Source organism: Taudactylus pleione, unplaced genomic scaffold (genome assembly GCF_031769625.1).
Source record: "Taudactylus pleione unplaced genomic scaffold, aTauple2 ptg000165l, whole genome shotgun sequence".
NCBI classification, from domain to species: Eukaryota; Metazoa; Chordata; class Amphibia; order Anura; family Myobatrachidae; genus Taudactylus; species Taudactylus pleione.
The window spans coordinates 91,888-114,081 of NW_028284567.1; the positions used below are offsets into that span (position 1 = coordinate 91,888).

The 22,194-nt window shown below is 42.9% G+C and overlaps 1 protein-coding gene across 3 annotated transcripts in view; it reads right to left on the reverse strand.

Annotated features, from left to right (window-relative positions):
• The window catches only part of BTRC (beta-transducin repeat containing E3 ubiquitin protein ligase), a 249,753-nt gene that overhangs the window by 16,263 nt on the left and 211,296 nt on the right, over positions 1-22,194 (reverse strand). For all 3 annotated transcript variants that reach the window (XM_088475194.1, XM_088475195.1, XM_088475193.1), the window contains 3 exons: positions 18,587-18,836; positions 18,014-18,132; positions 7,329-7,439 (listed from right to left, as the gene is read on the reverse strand). In XM_088475194.1, the coding sequence (XP_088331320.1) occupies positions 7,329-7,439; positions 18,014-18,132; positions 18,587-18,836 (480 nt within the window). The remainder of the gene's footprint in view (positions 1-7,328; positions 7,440-18,013; positions 18,133-18,586; positions 18,837-22,194) is intronic.

Here is a 22,194-nt window from a genome sequence, read left to right on the forward strand (position 1 = left end):
TGTCAGAATTTGAAAGCTGGTCAGACTGAAATAATACAGACCGCCTATGTGCTTTGGTGGCTAATGGTCTGTCCGCCTGTAACATATCTTGCTGAAAGGCAGCAGACGTATGCGCCATATCCTGAGCTGGGTCGGCATAAGCATTCATCCAGGAAGGATGCATTGGGGGTACCAACCTAACAGACTAACTGTGGTGGGTACCCCACAGCGGGAGGAAGCGTGGGAGCTGATATGCGATCCACTAACTTCGTCAATCTGTACAAAGGAGGACAGCCAAGGTGACTCCTGCGCTGCTACTGGTAAGTTAAGCTGGAGAGGCGGTACATGACAATTAGCACACTGACCATCCTGCACAATATCCTGAGAGGACAAGCCTACTGAACAGGTTATGCATGTAACCAGCACAGGGGCTGCAGCCTCCTGTATACCCTTGCCTTTGGAAGACATAGTAATACCAGTAAGCAGCACACAATACAGTATATAGCTAATAATGCAATATGACACCCTTCACAAATACAAGTAAATGTGAAGTACAAATGAACCCCTACACACCTGGTAGTGATGGGTTAAGAAAGAGCAGCAGGGAGAGATATAACTGGCAGTCAGAAAGTTAAAGGCCGTATAACTCCACAGCAGAGCTAGCACAAGTCACATACAATGCATATAAATACAAGTATAAATATACTAGCAATTGGAACTGAATCAACTACTCAAGCAACACTAGGCTGGTAGGATTTGTGTGCTGTATAACTTGGCTCCAGGGAGAGGTATACAGGGAGACAGGACCCGATCTCCATAGACCTACAGCTTCAGAAAAGCGCTGATTAAAGGCACCCGAGCGCCTCATTAGGCAGGATGGTGTAGGAGGAGGAGCAGCTCAGATGTGGGAATACTCAGCTGAGAAATCACACTCTGAGCTGGGGGAGGAGCTGTCAGGTGGAGAGCTTACTTCATCACTGCTGTATTAACCCCTGAGTCTACTGGCTTAACAAAGGCTCCAGATTTTCCTGCCCTGGTGGTGTAGTGGGGGGAGCGTACGCACCAGTCACCCCACAACTGCTGCCTTCAGCTGATCTCCACAGCCGGAGGTAAGGACTGCATAACATCCCCGTTATGACATCCCGGTTATCCGGCTGCAGTCCAGGATCTCCCAGGGAAGTGCTAGCCAAGCTCCGCCGGTGCCTGCCGTAATTACCGAACCAGTCACCGGTGTTGCGGCATCGGCGGGGGTAGTAGGAGCAGTCACGCAGGTGTACATTAGGACACTAAGAGCAACTTGCTCAGGAACAAAGTAAAAACTTTAAAACAGACTTAAAAGCTTGGGGCTGTATACCACAGCCCCAGTGTTCTCAAAGGTGCTACTGCTTCTGCCAGCACCAAACGAAAAAACTGGCTGCCTGTGGCTGGGGACGGGGTATATATGGAAGAGGGCCAATGCATCCTGGGAGCTAAAGCTTTAACTGTTTAGAGCACGGCTCACTCCAACCAACTACACCCCCCATGATAATCCCTGTGGACCCTCAAGAAGAAAAGAAGGTGCAAGATGGAGGATACTGCATGCTCATGAAATATTTGTTTGATGTGAATTAGCCTTGTTTGTTCTATTAATTTGTTAATGAAGTAACTATTAACCAGAAGAAACAAAAAATAAATGTAATTTCTCCCATATTTTTTCCAAAATTCACCTTGCAAGGTCAGTTCTGTGAGATTCAGGGGCATATTTACTAAAGTGCGGGTTTATAGAAGTGGACGCAATGCCCATAGCAACCAACAAGACCGGAGTCTTTGGGGCATACCCAATGCTTCTTTGAGTGAAGGGCTTGGGCAGTGGTGGTGAATATCGCAGTGAAAAAAAAAATTCTTCTAGGTTTGCCATTCCGCAGTTGACCTGGAGGTTTGGCCTATTTGGTGTATAAATGCTGCATAAATAAATGTATTACGTTGATGCAACTTACTCTAGAATAGGATATATCCTAGGGTCATTATGCTTCAGTCATTCATTGGGCTGGCAGTAGTAGTAGCAGCTCCACGGGGATCCTAAATGTTATTTTCTGACACCTATCCGTTATGTGCCTTAAGCGACTCACAGTTAGTGATTACTATGCTGCGTAGTTTTCCTCAATTTTGCTTATTAGTATGCATATAGTATACAAGGTACTTGGTAGTAGCTTTTTGTCGCAAAGGAATTGATTTAAAGTCGCAGATAAAGCATAACTGATGGAGGACGTGGGTCACTCGTATTGGACCAGTCTTTTACATTGGCTCCCACAGGAATAAAACACACTACATTGGCCCCCACAGGAATAAATCACTACATTGGCCCCCACAGGAATAAATCACTACATTGGCCCCCATGGGAATAAAACAATTACATCGGCCACCACAGGAATAAATCACTACATTGGCCCCCATGGGAATAAAACAATTACATCGGCTGGCCCCCACAGAAAAAATAAACACATTGCTCCCCACAAAAAAAAAAAATAAATCACATTGCTCTCCACAGAAAAAAAAGCAGATTGGCTCACCCCATAGGAACAAAACAAAAAAAAATTGCTCCCCACATAAAAAAGGAGTTGGCTGGCCCCCCACAGAAAAACAAAACACATTAAAATTACACTCACGAGTGGCAACCCTGTCCTGTCCCTCCAGCTGGTGTTGCTCTTGCTTAGTCACAGCACTAAGGGCCTGATTCAGCAAGAAACGCAGTTGCTAATACGCACGCAATCGGTTGATTGATGCGTTCTGTGCATGCGTATGCAATGCAGTGCGCGTGCGTAAACTAGCTATTGCGATCGAGACTATGATTGCAGACCCCTCGCAGAGTGATTGACAGGAAGTACCGTTTGTGGGTAGTGATGTGGGGGTGGTCAGGGAAACGAAGTCGTGCCAGTGCGTTCGCACGCCGTTGCAGGGGCGTGCATAAATTATCCATTGTGATTCCATACACAGTTTGAGGTCTCATAGCCTGCGTGGTTGTTAGCAATTTCTGAGTAAGGTCAGGGCTTGTGCAAGTGTGTGTGAGGTTGCGATGGTACTCGATTGCACCGATGGTTTCGCTATTCTGCGTATTATGGATGTGCGTATTGTAAAGTGGGCATCCTTATGTGGTGCATTGCAATCGCAGTGGTTTGGCTTACTATTGCAGTTGAACTGCGTGCATATGCAGCAGGGTTGAATGATTTAAATCAAACGATTTAAATAAAATGATGTAGCTGTAGCTCTGGATCGTGCACAAAGACGCAACTGCACAATCAGTAATGTTGTACAAGTGTGGAAGAAGCTGTTAGATGATCTTGAAGAGATTGGACACCACAACAATGTAGTAAAGATGGCAAAGGTAATAGCTAAAATTGCACTCACAGATGCCCACTTGCTGGCTAATCTACTTGATTCTAGGTACAGGGGAAAAAAGCTTAGTCCTGCTGAAATTGAGACTGCTATAGAGTTTGCTCATGCCAATAATTGTCAAATTATGCCGGTCATCATCAACTTTCGTGCATCCATGTAACCACATGCACCATACATGTTTCAAGTGGACACTTTACGCCAAGTATCTCCTCTAGCCTGGTGGATGTCCTACACAGCTCAACTTCAGTTAGACACTTCTGTAGTAAATCTTCTGAAGCAGATGTTCACCGCAGTTTCATCAAGTGCAGGAATTGAAAGGATTTTTTTAACGTACAGTTTTGTACAATCCAAAACACGCAACAGATTAGGAAATTAAAAAGCAGCTAAGCTGGTTGCATTCTACAGAGCCTTTTCTGTTGAGGACAAACGTGAGGACGTGGACAAAGACATGTACATGTTTGACTCAGACGCAAACAACGGATTTGATTGAAATTCAGAGCCTAATTGTATTTCTTGACAACTGTTTAGTGTGTATTTATTCTATTACTGTGTTCATTTTGTTACTCTTCTTACTTCAAAAATTGTTAATGTGTTACTAAAACAAGGTGTAAACATCTAAAATTAAACAATTTACTTAAAAAAAAATGTAATAAATAAATCCTATTTAAATCCCCATAAAATCTGATTTAAATCAAATAAATCAGATTTAAAAAAAAAATCTGATTTTTATGCAACTCTGGTACACAGTATTACTATCTGTAAGGAATCAGGCTCTAACTGTCTAATGTGGGGCTATTTGCGATATGAGAATAGGTGTATGTGGACACATCTGTAAAGGATTTACCATTATTAACACCTTCTTGGTCATATTCTTTCAGGTAATATTATCATCATCCTTTATTTATATGGCACCACAAGGGTTCTGCAGTGCCTAACAAAGTACATGAACAATTGAGCAGAACAAGAGAACGGTAACTTACAGTACAAGACAATACAGGACAAGTACATGGTACTGTATATAAACATTGCTGCAACAGTGGTCATAACACTCAAGTTATAGTACGGTGGCAGAAGTCAAGGGTTAGGATCTGTAAGTAATAGTAAGGGAAGGAAAAGCACATGGGGAAGAGGGCGCTGCACGTAAGAGCTTACATTTAGTAAAACATTATGAAAGTAATGGAACTACTGGAGCTTATTTATTGAGATACACATCTAAGGGACATTCCCAGGGTTAAAAAAAAAAAAAAAGTGTGAACACGTAATATAGTCATGAGGTAACCTCTGACCTGGACAGGAAGGCATCACACAGCACAGACTGTCTGTGTTTGTCTGTTATATCACATGGGCCAGCATGCAGATTAGTCTGACGTAAGATGCTGACAATTCTTGTCCCTCAATGCATATACTGTACTGGAGGTGGACAATAACATGGAAACACCAAAATAAATGAGGGAGACCAAGTATATAGAAAGGGCTTCCCAACAAAGCTGGGGTGGCCCTGAGTGAGCAGCACAGCTGTGAGAGAAGTCATTTTGAAAACCGTGATTGTTAGGCCTTATATGGCAGGAGCTTCAGTGACCAACACAACTGAGTTTAATGGTGTTTCAACTATGAGGAAAGTGAAGTCAGCATGGAACTCTGAGGGAAAAATATAATCATCAAAGGGAAACAATGAGCACATACTTCATACCACACACACATACGTCATACATACTTACACATACTTCATACCACACACGTACATCATACATACTTCAGAATTGTGATATCCATTCATTATGTGTTAAGTGCAAGGTAACAACCAAGTGCAGGTCAAGTTCCTGCTAATTCTAGCCTGTGGTGCAAGCAGACAGTTCAAACACAAGAGGATTTGCAGAATTTCTTCCCTAAGGGAGGAGTGGCAACATCTACAGAGCATGTGCGGTCACCCAGTGGTTACATGATCATAACAATGTACAGCATTGCCCACCATCATCTACCAGGGTGTTGGATGGGCGGCTTTCTTGTGCCTCCCTTCTGCACAGTTACAGTATTCATTTACAAAAGCTCATACAGGCCTCGTGGTTACCCAACAGCTTATTAGGTGACTTTATAGTGGTTTTCTTATTTTTATCCACTACCTGTAGGTACCATGCTGTCACTTTAGAACATTATAGGATTGCTTCTATACCTTGCCGTCAGATTACAACATAGCACGGCCTATCTATATGCATCTGTACTTATAGGAGTGATGCCACAAATCCTAGCAGCAGCCACCATCCTGCTCCTTCCCACATAGATGCATATACCACCGCTGCAGCTGGAACCACCGCCGTGTTCTTGAGTCTGCCACAAGAAGCCTTCTACACAAATCTATGAGAAGCGTATACATATGGTTTATATTTATATGTATGCAAGTGCACCTTCTGCCTTCACTGGACCCCCCTGTGTAGCATATATGTGTAGTAAGCAAATAACATCCTGGCATGGACAAGAGTATGGATAAAATGCTCAGATGCCCTGGTTGCCTATGGCAGCACAACTGTAAGAGAAACGACTTTGAAATAGGAATGACTGTAATGGCTTGTTTGGTAAGAGCTTCAGTTACCAAACAACTCACCCGATATAACCAGCCATGGATCCTGCCATATATTCTTATATAACAACATTTACCTAACAATATTGAGTGTAAATAAAAGTTTAATCCTCTGGTCACACTGCTGAAAGCAGACATCCCACATAATGAAGAAAAGAAATGTGATGCTGATGACCTGTAACTAAATAGCTCACTTCCTGGACTTTATCTTAATCTCTCTTCTAGCCTGTCTTGTGAGAAAGCCCAAGTTCTCTGTGTACGTACAACAGCAGAACTGTGTACACATGTAAAGGCCCCCATACATCAGCAATTGATAGCAGCAATCCTGCAATTTGCAATCGATTGTGTATAAAAATCTTTCCCTTTTTCAATCGATTGTGGCATCTCTGCAATCTGCAATTGATTGAAAAAGGGAAAGATTTTTATACAATCGATTGCAAATTGCACGATTGCTGCAATCAATCTCTGATGTATGGGGGCCTTAAGTGTGGAACTAGCAGCGGTGCTTAGTGAGAGTCATGTGACGAAAAACATGAGTGAGAGCTGCTGTCAGCTAACTGATGCTAATTAGAGCAAGGCCTTTAATAATGAGGCCCCGCGGTGAGCAGATCAGGAATAGATTTTGATAAATGCTCTGACTAATGAAACATACTGCAGCTTCGTTACAACCGAATGAAAAATAAGAATATTTTTGCCACGCATTTCTAAAATTAACCAAGACAAATGGCACGAGTACAGGTGATGGTAATTAATGGAGCATTTAATGGCATCTGATAAAGAAACAACATATCATTTTGTATTATAATTCCTGGGAAAGAAACCTCAGAATCTCTTAGCATAATTTTCCTTACTTACAAAACAATTTTAATCCTTAATCAAAATAAATCACCAGCTAAATTATTTAAGTGGACCAGCAGTCTTAAGCCTAAGGTTAGATATATAGTTATGCATATAAGGAACATGTATGTATGTATGTATGTATGTATGTATGTAAGTATGTATGTGCTACACAAGGGGCCCTGCAGCCATGTTAATAACCCTCTACCCATTACTTGAAGTATTCAACACATACAGTTCACCATTTAGACAGATTATCTCAATGCTAAACTGGTGCAATACAACTATAATGCTCTGTACAAGCCTTTAATGATATTTTATTAAAGAAGCCCAAATTGGTCCCCTGCAACCACCCAGCTCCCACTTTATTTCCACATGACTAGCAGTTTGGCTGGCTAGCCTGGTGCGTCACCCAAGTACTACCCTAACCATAAATAGTGGATCTAACTCGATGGTTTGCTGTGGCCACCCCTTAAGTTTGACCCTTTAACACTAATGGAATGCGCAGGGCCCTTACACAAATGGCATATTTCTTACTTGGCATAAATACAAGGCATAAATTTACCCATCATATGCTCCGCTGACGATCCTCTTGTTGTCAAAGCGAATGCATCGTACCAATTCTTCATGTCCTTCTAGAACCCGCAAACAAGCCCCACATTCGATGTCCCACAACCTGAAAGGAAGACTCTTTATTAACATAAAAGCCAAAACTATGCTGACATCTGAACTTCTGCACTTCATTTCATCAGATTTACGGGTGTGCTAACTGCACATGCAATTTCTTGTGCTTAGATGTGTTAAAGGATTAAGTGAATAAACAAAAATTTTTTGGAAAATATTGGGAGAAAGGGCGATACCTAAAGGGTTATCCCAGGTTTAGTTGGTGGTGGCTTGTTGGGTTGATGTAATCAGAGGGGTCTGGTAATTACTGGACAACGAAGGGGAGAATTTACAAAGCAAAGGAGTCTGTAGGCCACTACTTCCCGGCGGGTTGCAAGTGAGTATTTAAAACGGCACCCACTGTCAGTGTAAAGCCCGGGGTGCTTAACACTGACAGCGGGTGCCATTTTAAATACTCACTTGCAACCCACATGGCAGCAGCGGCTTACAGAAGCCACTGCTTGGTAAATTCTCCCCTAAGTAGGTATAATATAATCTCTTATTCTCTTATTTAAAGATTCTCATGTACAATATAGAGGAACGTAGGACCTGATTCAGACCCGCGAGCTAGGATGCGTTCGCTCGTAGCTGCGCGAACCAGTGCGAGAGATCGGGATGTGTTTGCTCGCTGTGTATAGACAGCCCAGCAGAGTGAGTGACAGGAGAAGCAGTTTGTGGGTGGTAACAGGGCCTGGCCATTTAAAACGGGGAAGTGGACGTGTGAACGCAGGCGTGCCTGAGCGTCTCAACACCGTTTCAGAGGCGTGCATAATTAAGAGACCGTGTTACTGCACACGTCACCCGGCTGGATCTTACTCTGAAGTGCTCGCAGTATGTTATGGTCTGCCACAAACGCTGCGATCGCATCCGATGTTACCTAATGCACCGATGGTTGCATACATGGAGATGACGTGCGCAAGTGGTCGTCTTAAGACAGGCTGGTGGGCATCTGCATACACAAAGCGCTCGCACGCCAAACATAGTAGGCATGCTAATGCCTTGCTGTGTGATCGCCTGCCTTGCTGGGTGTGTGCCGGATCTGCATACGCTGGGTGCTAGCGTACGCATCTAGCGAGCGGGTCCATTAGTCATAACAGAAATTACTAAGTAATAAGGACCATGTACATTGTGGATCCAAAGTTTTCAAAGATAACAAAACTCTATATGAAGCAGACAAACATACCATGGAAGAGAGGGGTGTGGAGAGCAGGGAGAAGGGAAGGGTTGGGGATTCGATCTCCATCAGACATAATATGTTCCATCCATAAAATATGAGAAAGGAAAGTCTTAAATCAATGAAGCCGTTGCTGACAGTGAGATCCCCCTCCATGACCACGTACATGTCTGGTCTAACTAGCCAGTCCTTAACCCCTCGCCTGGTGTGGTCACAGGCCATGCTTTCCCTGACACGGAGCATCTGGCAGTTATGGCCCCTTGGCTCCCTCCAAATCCTCCTCCACCTTCCTTGGGTACAGCGAAGGGCGATCCAGCCGCAGCAAGATAGTTTTGCTGCAGCCCAAATTCACATTGATACGGGCAGCCTGCACCTTTCTCTGGGCCTGATTCAGCAAGGATCGCTATTGCGATTACGCACGCAGATGGCCGATTGTTGCGTTCTGCATATGCATCGCATTGCGCAAAGGCTCCACTGTGATCACAATATGATCGCAGTGACTACACAAACCCATCGCAGAGTGATTGGCAGGTGGTGACAGTTTGGGGGAGTTGATGCGGGGGGGGGGTGGTCGGGGAAACGCAGGCATGTCAGTGCATTTGAACGCCGTTACAGGGTAGTTCATAAATTAGCAACTGCGATGCCATATGCAGGTTGAGTTTTCATTGCGTGCAATGAGGTTAAAATTCTGAGTACGGTCAGACCTGCTGTAATTGTGCGTGAGGCTCCTATGATACTCGATGTTACCGATGGTTTTGTAGACTAGCAAGGTATTACGGATGTGGGCAAGGGGAAGTGGGCGTCCTTATATTGGGCTGCGATAGCAAACATTAGCATATTTTCGCAGTGGGTCTGCGTGCGTAATTGCAGCTGCGATCACAATAGCAATCCGTAATGAATCATGCCCTCTATTCAAACTGTGTTCAGCAATCCAGAGGATCGCCCACAGTCTGGAGCTCTTGGCTCCCTGCAGCTGTGCCTCCCCCCCAGGCACTCCCCCTCTCCCAGGCAGCGCATCCAGTGATGGGTGATCACACCCCCTGATGCTAGCTTCTCTTGTTGCAGGACTGTATGTATGTATGTATGGAATGGGTATGTAATGCCGGCTGTTGGGATGCCTCGTCAAAATACTGACAGCAGCATTCCGATGGCTGGTATCCCGACAGGGGTTGGGTTAGTATACTTACCCTACCCCTTCTCCCCCTTACCCTCCCTTCTTGTAGCCTAACCCTCCCCACCCCGCATCCTAACCCTCCCAGTTAGTGCCTAAACCTAAGTCTCCCCCCTTCGTGCCTAAACCTAACCCTCCCCCCTTAGTGCCTAACCCTAACACCTCCCCCCCAGGGATGCCTAACCCAAACCCCCCCCCCCAAAAAAAACTAACGCTAACCCTTCTATGCTACCTAAACCTAACCTCCCCCCCCCCCCTCGGCTAACAGCTAAGACGCCCCGGACTTACCTGGTTCGGGCTGACGTCTGTCTGTTTCCCTGCGTCAGTATTTTGAAGACTATCTTGAGTCCTGTGTCGACTTCCAGCGTTAGGATTCAGACTGGCGGCATCCCGTCCGCCGGTCTGCTAACTACATTCCTGTATATAAGTATGTACAGATGTGTCCTTACTCGTCTTTGCTGCAGCCATGCCAAACAGCCAGGTTCCGTGACACTCTGCTAGCGCCGGGCGTCTTTATTGCGTTTTGTGCCGAGAATGTGTCACAATGTGATAGGACTAAGACGCACCAGCAGACAGTGCTGATTAATTTGATATGTGACACTTTTTATATCTGTGTGCTCCCGAGTCTCTGAATCTGTATACAAAGTGCTACAATGTAGCAGCCGCTGCATTTGTCATTCCATGCTCTGTTGTCTAAGTCGCACCCAGATATACTAGTGTCACATATCACATTAATCAGCATAGTCTTCTTGTGCATCCTGGTTGCACCGCATTGTGACAGACGCATATTGCCAAAAAAAGACGCCCCATGCTAGCAGAGATGCACGGGACCTGAGGGCTCACTCACGCCAGGCAAGTGGCGCATTGAGGCTAGATGTATGAGGACACATCTGCATATTCCTTGTACATTAGTGGCGCCATCTAAACGATAAATAATATTCTCACGCAGGTAGGTCAGCTGACTGTGTATATTCTGCATATAGCGCACCAGCAGATGTCTGCATATCAAAACACCCATATATTTATCCTTACTCAGCTCATCTGACAGATAATCACTTCCGCCTGTACTAATCAGCACATGCAGTCATCTCCATGCATAAGAAGAACACAACTCCCATCCTGTCTTTGTGGGCCGACATTTTCCTTCCATCATTCAGCAGCAGAATCTGATCGCTGTTTATGCTTCATCCAGGAGCTGAGAGTAAACCAGTGGTGCTCTAAGCAGAAATACACGCTTACATAAAACCCACTGTTTATCTGAAGCTATTACATAGCTGCTTATTTCTATACTGTTATTTAGCAGTGGATAGCCATGCAGAATTTCACATTCATTATCCAGCACAGTCAACTGCCTGACTGTTCATTATTGACTGTGTAGTTTCTCTTCCCTTAGATATTGAGTATGAAATAACAGCTCCCTCAAGAAACGTATTGGCTGCTTCCCAGTAAAGAGTCTAACTTTGCTCCTGCTGTGTTATTAATAATTGGATATAACTCCCACGGCTGACAAAAGTAGGATATAAAATCTTTATTCTTCAGCAACATGGGACTGAAAACCCCCAAAAAGAATCAGTGTGCAGCGAAAGTACTAGGAGGGCACATGCAATATATTATAAGGGGTACATTTACTAAAGCACAGGTTAATAAAAGTGTAGGAGGTGCCCATAGCATACCATTCAAATTCTTGCTATAACTTACTAGCTCAGTCATAGGCAACATGGTTCTCTTTGGGGGCCGCAGCTTTCAAAAAGTTTGCATATTACCCTTAATCTCATTAGTAATTTAAATGAATACATGTGATTACTGAAAGAGACCTATCTATAGTAAGATATCAGCAGGCCTGTTAAACAAGACTTATAAGCTATAATAAACATATATGACAACAAGCCATACTTGTCAACCTTTTTGCTGCTTCATCTGGGAGGAGGCAGCCAGATTGGCACTGTGAGGGGCGGGTCAGCACAACAGCATCAACGTAGCCATGCCCCCTTCTATGCAATGCCAAGATTACCGCCATTGTGGAGTGGGGGGCAGGGCTATGTCGATGCGATTCAACGTGAATCGCATCATCGGCCACCTGTGCAGGGGTAGGTAGCCTCAAACATGGGAGACCTCTCCACCTTTCCTGGTGGCCAGGCGGGCCACCTGATTTTTGGAAGCCTCCTGGCTATTCCGGGAGGGTAGGCAAGTATGCCCCGGAAAAATGCAACTATTTGCTGGCCTGAGAGGAGGGGGCAGAGCTAATAGATACGGTTGCCTCATTCTAGCCCCGCTCATTCCATACGGTGTCGCGATTCCCGGTAATTATCCCCCATCCTAGGAAGTGGGCAGGATGCGGGAGATCCATCCACTCTTCCGTAAGTGCAGGGGACTACCCAAAAAATGTAGAGTCTCCTGCAACTTCCGGCAGAATAGGCAAGTATGAGCAGGAAGGAGTTGGGGGATGCAAGTTAGAGCTCGGAGAGCCGCATGCAGACCACAACTGAGATAAATTAAGAGCCAGGATCTGATTGGTTGCTTTGGGCAACACCTCCAGTTCCGTAAACCCAAACCACTGTAAATTTACCCCTAGGTATTGTTGTCTCACAAAGCTGGGGTTTTGGGTTTGAATCCGAGAAGGGGGCTATCTACAAAGAGTTTGTATGTTCTACCTGTGCTCATGTGGATTTCCTCCAAGTGCTCATTTCTACCCACAGTGCAAAAGCTGAGAAAGGTTAACTGTCTTCTGGCTAAAACTGATCTAAAGTACATTTGTATTTCTCTTGTATTAAATGATTGCATAAGATCAAATGAAGCAGGGACTGATGTCAATAAGCATTCACTCATCGTACAGTGTTAAATAATATATTAGTATTACAGAAGCATGAAAAGTGAATGAAGACTGAGGGAGATATGTATGTGTACAAAATAAAGGACTGGGACGATAACTACGTACATGACCAGAATAAAAGACTAGGGCGACGGGTAGGTGAACAGAATAAAGAACTAGGGGTAAGGGTAGGAAAACAGAACAAAGGACTGGGGTGATGGGTACTAAGACAATGAGCTATTGAAGTGTATAACGGACTTGGGGGTAGGAAGGTATGTGAATAGAATAAAGGTTAGAGAAAACAATCATTTAAGGCCTGGGGACACCAATATAAAAATATGTTTCAGAGTGGAGGAACATGGATGTAAAACTTGGGGGGAGTAAATATATAAATGAAACCTAAAAAGACTAAAAAAAAAAAAAAAAAAGGGGACTACATATAAAATAAATAAATATGTGCAAAACACCTAGGATTGCAGCCAACTGAGCATTAAGGAAGCTTTCACATACTTCCTAAGATCCACTTATAATAAAATTGGAAATTGTCCCAAAATTGGCGCTATCCACAGTTACATGTAGAAAACAGTAGGAAAATGCAATAAACAGATTATTACACCCACAAGTGCAATTACAGGTATCAAGTGGAGCTCACGTCCTCAGAATAGTACAGGCGCCCTAGTGGTCAAGTTCCCCACCTTTCATTTATATAGTGCCACCAGGTATTAGTTCACCAATGACCAGCCACCTTTTTCCTCATTGTCAGCGTTATTATCATAGACTGGAAGTTTCCTCAATGAATTACTGAATGTCTTGGTCATATAAGGGTGCTCCACATAATTTGATCTCTCAATCCACCACTCTTCTCCTTATAATCAGTACTGAGTTTAGCACCTATTGGTAATACCCAAAATAAAAAGAGAAAAGCAGTAGTACAACACCTTCTGAACAAAGGCTACATTTATTTATACAGAACACTCACATTTCTAAGATGTTACCAAGCATGTAAACAACATTGGGTAGAATTCCCTGAAATGTGCTTTGTTTAGAGTGCCGATCTCATACCCAAATTGGATGGAGATGTTGTGAACTTGAACCACAAGGTCCCAGAAACAAAAATCCTCAGTCATAATCAGTGTTTGAATGTTGAATATTGAAGGGATTTTCCAACAAGGTCCTCAGTCACCTGCTTTACGCGTTTCAAACCGGTTGGTTCTTCATCGAAGCATGGTGACAAGTGCCCCTTGACCATACTTTTACCCCAATAATAATTATTACTGCCCAACGCAATTTCCTGCTCTCTGCGACAAACTCGTGGAGCGGAAATGACGTCAGTCCCAATACTGGAAGTAAAATGGCCACCGGACATCCGTGTTTGTTAAAAGGCTCCTTTTTAGCAATATCCATTATGCTGGAACATGGGTAACTCTTCTCCTCACACTTTTGGATTAATTTACAGGGTTTACTCGGGGCGGACACAAAAAATATACAAAATACAAGTTAAATGACATGAGACAATAAAAGAACTATAAAAAAAACACATTTTAAATTTGAAGACCCCATGAAGATCATTTGGGGATATTGGTTTTAGCTCAAGTATCCCAGAGTATTTCTGCTTGTAGGTGGGTTTGAGGTTTCTACTGGTTTTGCCAATGAAAAGAAGTCCACATTTACACTCCAATAGCATAGATAACCTTCTTGGAATGACAAATTATAAATTCCTTTATTGGATAACTTTTTCCCTTAACCTCAAATTCTTTCTTTTTACTATCCCCTTTTGGAGTCTTGCACATAAGACACACGGCGCCTATGAAAACCTTGGGTGCAAGTACTGACTCCTATTATTTTCTTCCAAACTACTTCTAACTAAGCTATCCTCAATAGAAGTGGCCTTTTTATATATGAATACTGGGCGATCCAAATAAAAAAGGACGTCATCTACAAATCTCTTTCTGTTTGGAGGATCGGAAGAGAACCTGCGTAATTTCTGTAAAATTCTAAATTACCATTTTCTATTAGTAAGACTGAGATTGTTTTCCTAGATCTTAATATTTATATTACAGATGGAACAATCTACCAAGTCGAACAGCTATATTATTAATAGTAGCCAACATCATAAAAACTGGGTTGAAGATATTCCCTTTGGCGATTTCTCTAGGGTCAAGAGAAACTGTACAGAGAAAACGGAAAGTGACATTCAAATAGAGGAAATGTCAGTGAACGATCTACTCTGAAAAATGCTAAAGACAGAATTGGGAAGATTAATAAGGAGTTATTTCCTATCTGAGTGAAAATAACCAAACAGAAGATAAAAGATTCAATATGAATTCCCATTTCAAAGAATAATGGAGTAGTTTTTTAGGAGTAACTGGAATATTTTAAAGAAACACCCGGTAATGGGGGGAAAATACCGGATCGCCCTTCTATTGAGGATAGTTTAGTTAGAAGAAGTTTGGAAGAAAGTAACAAAAGTCTGCACTCGCACCCAAGGTTTTCATAGACGCGGTGTGTCTTCTGTGCAGGACTGTAAAAGGGGAGAGTAAAATGAAAAAATTTGAGGAAAAGGGAAAAAGTTATCCAGCAAAGGCATTTATAACGTGTCATTCCAAGTACGTTATCTATGCTTTGAGTGTAAATATGGACTTCTTCACAGTGGCAAACCCAGGAGAAACCTCAAAACCCAACTAGCAGAATATATAATATTAGAAATGGACTAAAAACTCTCAGCATTTCTGTACATTTTTAAAAAATAAACATAATTCCCAGGATGGCTGTACTGAATATTTTTTGAGGAATCCAACAAATCTCCCCTTCTTGGAGATCAAAAGATTTAACCACTTAACTGGCAGCGGAACATGTGATGCGACCGCAGCCAACAGTGTTTTAGCTGGCAACTTCACATCACAAATGCGATCGCGCTGCCACCCCGCTTCCCCTGGTTTCTGCAGAGGAGATCCATTCTGCACTTGTGCAGAATGGATCTCCTCCGACTCCCCGGACCACCCGGAAGTGATGCGGTGGTCTGTGACCGTCGACGTCACTTCCGGAATAGTGCCCCAGAATGCTGTGTGAACGGCACTCCGGGGCGCATGTGCCGGGGATTGCAGTTCAAGGAGAGGAACTTAGTTCCCCTCCAAGCACTTTTTTGGGGAGGGGGTATGCCCATAGGGGCTGAGGGGGGAACCAGGGGGGAGATCTAACATCAGTGGGGGTGAGGGGGGGCACTAATAAAGTGTAATATGACTCTGAAAGCGGGGGTAAAATAATAAAAACAAATAATGATCACAGGGGAGGAGAATGGTCTTTATACAAGGAAGGGGGATTGGTTTGGAAAACAGGGATTTGTTTACTATTAATGAAGTGCGGGGGGGTATTATTATTAGGACTTATAATATACCCTGGGGGGTATATTGCCTTTAAGGGGTAGGCAGTAATTTTATAATGGGGGCCCATGGACACAGTGGGATGGGGGGGTTGCAAAATGGAATGGGTATGAAGTCCCGGCGGCTGTGTTCATATCTCAACGTCAGAAGCCCAAAGTGAGAAGATGCCGACAGGAGAGGTAAGTACCCTAACCCTCTCCCCCCTCTTACCCTAACCCTCCCTCAGTGGTGCCTAACCCTAACCATCTCCTTCCCGCACCCTAAACCTAACCCTCCCAGGGGGTGCCTAATCCTAAATTCCCCCGGGTGTGCCTAACCCTAAGTGGGCAGTAATAATTATCCCCCCTATAAAAGGACGGTCTAGGGGCACTTGTCACAATGCTTCTTATTAAGAACCAACCCGTTCGAAATGCGTAAAGCAGTTGACTGAGGACCCAGTTTGAATGTCACATATGGATAGGATTTTCCAACGCTGATCATGACTGAGGAGTTCGGATTTGGGGACCTTGTGGTTTCAAGTTCACACCATCTCCATCATTTGGATATGAGATCGGCACCCTAGAGAAAGCACATTCCGGAGAATTACACCCAATGTTGTTTACATGCTTGATAACCTATTTTAAATGTGTTCTGTATAAATAAAAGTAACCTTTGTTCAAAAGGTGTTGTGCTACTGATTTTGGATATTACCAATAGGTATTAAACTGAGTACTGATGAGAAAGAGAAGAGTGGTGGATTGTGAGATCATGTGGAGCACCCTTATACGACGAAGACATTCAGTAATTAATTAGGAAAAAGGTGGATGGTCATTGGTGAACTAATACCTGGAGGCACTCTATATACGAAAGGTGGGGAACTTGCCTGTACAGTACTACTCTAAGGAAATTTGCTTCACTTAATACCTGTAATTTTGCTTGTGGGTGTAATAATCCATTTAATGCATTTTCCTACTGTTTTTTTACACGTTACTGCAGATACAGTAGCGCCAATTTAAGGACAATATCCAATTTTTTTTATAAGCGGGACTACATGTGTAAAATACAGTAGGTTTGAAACTGAAATCCTAGACTGGAAATTAGTTTAAGTAACCAAAAGAACAGTTCTTGAAATGAAAGTCTAAGGGAATGGGTAGATTAAAGTAAAAGGAAGGACGGGGGAATGGGTAACTGAATCCTTTAAGGGAGAAAGGAATATATGGACCAAATGAAAGACTAATTCTATGGGTGCATACATCTTACCTCCGTGTGCTACAAGTTGCGTTAAACACAATGCATGAGTGCCGTGCGACTCAGAAGCACCAAGCACCTTTTTGTATGTCTTTTTGTCTTCTTTGCACAGTGATGCCAATAAGACACACAGCAGCTTCTGCTGATTAAAGTGATATGTGGCATGTCTGTGTTCTACTGCAAATGCATCTATATGTGAAATGCTACAATACTAGGTCAGCGGCTGTTACAATGTAAAGTAGCGTTTCGCATGCAGATACGCCCGCAGTCGCAGACAGAACATAGGCATGCTGCATATCATTTTACTCAGAAGCTGCATGTGCCTCCTATGCGAATAAGACACGAAAAGACGCTCGATGCTACAGAGTGACGCCATGGCATGGTGCAACTAAAAAGGGCTGTATAACATGCAAGGAAGTAAGATGTATGTGGACACATCTGTATAAGGGAACAATAAACCAGAGGGAAATGGGAAGGGGGGAGAGTCCTAAGCACTAGTTATGGGGAAATGTTATACATTTTAATACTTTTTTTTCCACCATGAATTTATATAGTCCCCGGTACCCGCAGTTGCCAGATAGATGATGGTCGTTCAGTGTGTATGAACGACCATCATCTACAGATATATCTGCAGATCACTCGATCTGAAGATATATCTGTCAGGTGTATAGCCACCTTAAGTCACATAAGTACAGAAGACACTACTCTGGAAAGGTTTGGCAGCTGTTCTCCTTAGGTGATCCTCCTTACAATAACTATTATATGGGCCATGGGAAAGGGAGTCTTTTACATGTATGCCAGTATTCAGGAAATGAGAAAACATTACCTGATGGTGTTATCAGAAGAGCCGCTCACCACCAGCCTATCCCGGTACTGTAGGCAAGCAATACCTCGCTTGTGACCGTTTAATGTACGGACAAATTCACACGTACTTGTATTCCACACCTGGTTTTAAAAATACAGAAAACATGGGAGTAAATATATCAACTGTAGTGGGTAGCATTACTACTTCACATCCCTGAGGTCCCGAGTTCAATTCCTGAACAAGGCACTGGGGTCCCCATATACTAACGAATTTGATCACCAAAACGAGTGATAAATGTCACTGTGTATGATAAATGGTGCTCCAGCCAATCAGCTCCCAACTGTCATTTTTCTAACAGTTGGGAGGTGATTGGCTGGAGCACCATTATTCATACACAGTGAAATTTAACACTCGTTTTGGTGATAAAACTCGTTAGTAAACAGGGCCATAGTATCCCCATACTACAAAATGGAACCACACACTGGTCAGAGTGTTAGTGAAACAGCTTTATAGACCTATCAGGGCTTCAGCTTTATCTCTCTGTTGTGTAACGTGCGTAATGTATTTTTGAAGACAAAAATAACAGTTTCCTACTTTTATCGTCCTGTCCCCAGACGCAGAGACTATGTACTTGTCGTCAAAGTCCACCACATTCACCGCAGCTCTGTGACCAACCAGCACCCTTCGTAGCGTGATGTCGGTCGCAGAGGCCATGTCCCACACTGCAATGGAGCGATCTTTGGAGCAGGTGACCATCATGCCGTTGTTGAAGCGTAAATGCAGGACAGCCTCGCAGTGGTGAATCAGCGTATTTAGCATCTCTCCTGTGTTTACGTCCCAAACCCTGCAATGAGACCAATCACAAGAGACCTCGGATGAAAAACAACGGACGTGGTAAATGTTTGTGTGTGACTGCACTTCAGCTTCAGATCTCTTCAATATTTTCTCTTATGTAGTACAGTAGGAGGCAGCACAAATGTAAGGTTATACATTTTCTGAGGGCCTGGGAGTATATTTATTAAAGTGCAGGTTTTTAGAAGTGGAGATGTTGCCCATAGCAACCAATCAGATTCTACTTAACATTAATCTAGCACCTTCAAAGAAGATAAATAGCTAAATCAAATTGGTTGCTATGGGCAACACCTCCACTTCTAAAAACCTGCACTTTGATAAATATACCTCCTGGAATAAACCATTGTTTAACTCTGGCACATACAGATGTGTCCTCATACACCATTGTTAGAGTCATGCCAAGAGGTTCTATTAGCGCGCCCAGTCCTCTGCGTCTCTGCTTGCGCAGAGCATAATTTTTGCCTGAAAAAGTGTCTCAGCCACAATGCGATGCTATAAGACGCACTAGGAGACTGCACTGATTAATTTGATATGCAACACTTGTATATCTGTGTGTGACAGAGTCTGAATATGTATACGAAGTGCTACGATGCAGCAACTTTTCTTCATTGTCGAGTTTCGTTGTGCTACATCTAAAGACTAAGGGGTATATTTACTAAAGTGAGAGTTTTCAGAAGTGGAGATGTTGCCAATAGCAACCAGATTCTAACTATCTTCTAAGATGGTGCTAGTTAAATGTTAAGTAGAATCTGAATGGTTGCTATGGGCAACATCTCCACTTCCAAAAACTCTCACTTTAGTAAATATACCCTTAAGTCACACACCAATATACCAGTGTCACATATAAAATTAATCAGTGCAGTCTCCTCTCCTGCTGTGTCTTAGTGGCATTGCGACTAAGACGCAATTACTGACCAAAAAATAAATAAAAGATGCTGGGCGCACTCACACCAGGCGTCACACACTGCATGGCGTATTAACGCTAGGTGTATGAGGAGGGCACATCTGTAGGCCCGTACAAATGTTGGTTGTGCAACCGTACAAAATGTGCCAAGTATAATACAGTGTCCTGCAAGTATTCACCCCCCTTCTCTTTTTACCTTTTTTGTTACATTACAACCTGTTATTTATTTATTTTTAATCTGAATTTTATGTGATGGATCTACACAAAATAGTCTAATTTGGTGAAGTAAAATGAGAAAAATATATATAAAAAAGAATCTTTATAAAATTCTGAAAATTGGTATGTGCATATGTAATCACCCCCTTTGCTATGAAGCCCCTCAAAAGTTCTGGTGCAACCAATTACCTTCAGAAGTCACATAATTAGTGAAATGAAGTCCACCTGTGTGAAATCTAAGTATCACATGATCTGTCAGTATAAACACACCTTTTCTGAAAGACCCCAGAGGCTGCAACACCACTAAGCAAGAGGCATCACACCATGAAGACCAAGGAGCTCTCTAAACAAGTCAGGGACAAAGTTGTTGAGAAGTACAATTTTGGGTTGGGTTATAAAAAAATATCCAAATCTTTGATGATCCCCCGGAGCACCTACAAATCCATAATCATCAAATGGAAAGAACATGGTACCACAACAAACCTGCCAAGAGGGCTGCCCACCAAAACTCACAGACCGGGCAAGGAGGACATTAATCAGAGAGGCAGCACAGAGACCAAAGGTAACCCTGAAGGAGCTGCAGAGTTCCACAGAAGAGACTGGTGTATCTGTGCACGTGACCACAATAGTGCACGTGACCACAATAAGCCATACACTCCATAGAGCTGGGCTTTATGGAAGAGTGGCCAGAAAAAAAGCCATTACTTAGTGATAAAAATAAGAAGACACGATTTGAGTTTGCCAAAAGGCATGTGGGCGACTCCCCAAATGTATGGAGGAAGGTGCTCTGGTCAGATGAGACTAAAATTTTACTTTTCGGCCACCAAGGAAAATGCTAGGTCTGGCGAAAGCCCAACACATCCCATCACCCCAAGAACACCATCCCCACAGTGAAACATGGTGGTGGCAGCATCATACTGTGGGGATGGTTTTCAGCAGCAGGGACTGGGAAACTGATTTCAGTTGAGGGAAAGATGGATGGTGCTAAATACAGGGATATTCTTAAGCAAAACCTGTTTCAGTCTACCTGTGATTTGAGACTGGGACGGAGGTTCACCTTCCAGCAGGACAATGACCTGAAGCATACTGCTAAAGCAACACTTGAGTGGTTTAAGGGTAAACATTTAAATGTGTTGGAATGGCCTAGTCAAAGCCCAGATCTCAATCCAATTCGGAATCTGTGGTCAGACTTGAAGATTGCTGTTCACAAGCGGAAACCATCCAACATGAAGGAGCTGGAGCAGTTTTGCCTTGAGGAATTGGCAAAAATCCCAGGGGCAAGATGTGGCAAGCTCATAGAGACTTATCCAAAGCGACTTGCAGCTGTAATTGCCGCAAAAGGTGGCTTGACAAAGTACTGACTTTAGGGGAGTGAATAGTTATGCATGCTGAAGTTTTCTGTTATGTTGTCCTAAATTTTGTTTGATTCACAATATGAAAAAAAACACAACTTCACAGTTGTAGGCATGTTCCACGAATGAAATGATGCACACCTTCAAACAATCCATTTTAATTCCAGGTTGTGAGGCAACAAAACATGAAAAATGCAAGGGGGGAAGGGGGGTGAATACTTTTGTAAGACACTGTATATTATAGGAAAAGTATATGAATATGTGACATTTCCTAAAATAAGAAGTCACACACATTTTTCAGTTTATTGCTTTTGAGTCACTTATTTTAAATCTGCTAAAAATACACATTTTTCCATTCAAGAACAAAGCAGATTTCTATGTGGCCTAACGCTTACTATGCCAACTAGTCATTTTTACTTTCACTCAGATTGCATTTCATCAAAACAAATGCTGATATATTATATTACAGCTTTCCCAGGATAAACCTTACATAGCAAACAAAATACAAAAGCAACAATTTCCTCCCTGTGCATTAAAGTACAGAAGGCATAAGGATAACACTTGGTTGGCACAGGCAGGGACAGCATTGTACTGCTCAGACATGGGCTAGTGTCTGCACTCCATTGGAAAGATAAATACCCTAATCCGTGGGAGGGGTCTTGTACAAAAGTTACTACATAGCTAAATTATTATCGGCTCCAAAGATCTTTCATAGGATCCAATTCAATTCAATTTCCCAGGAACTTGCATAAAGAAAAGTGTACATGTGAATAAATGAATAAATAGAAATATTATATATTTTTTATATATATAATATATATATATATATATACTTATATACACATACATACACACACATACTGTATATACAGTCAGGT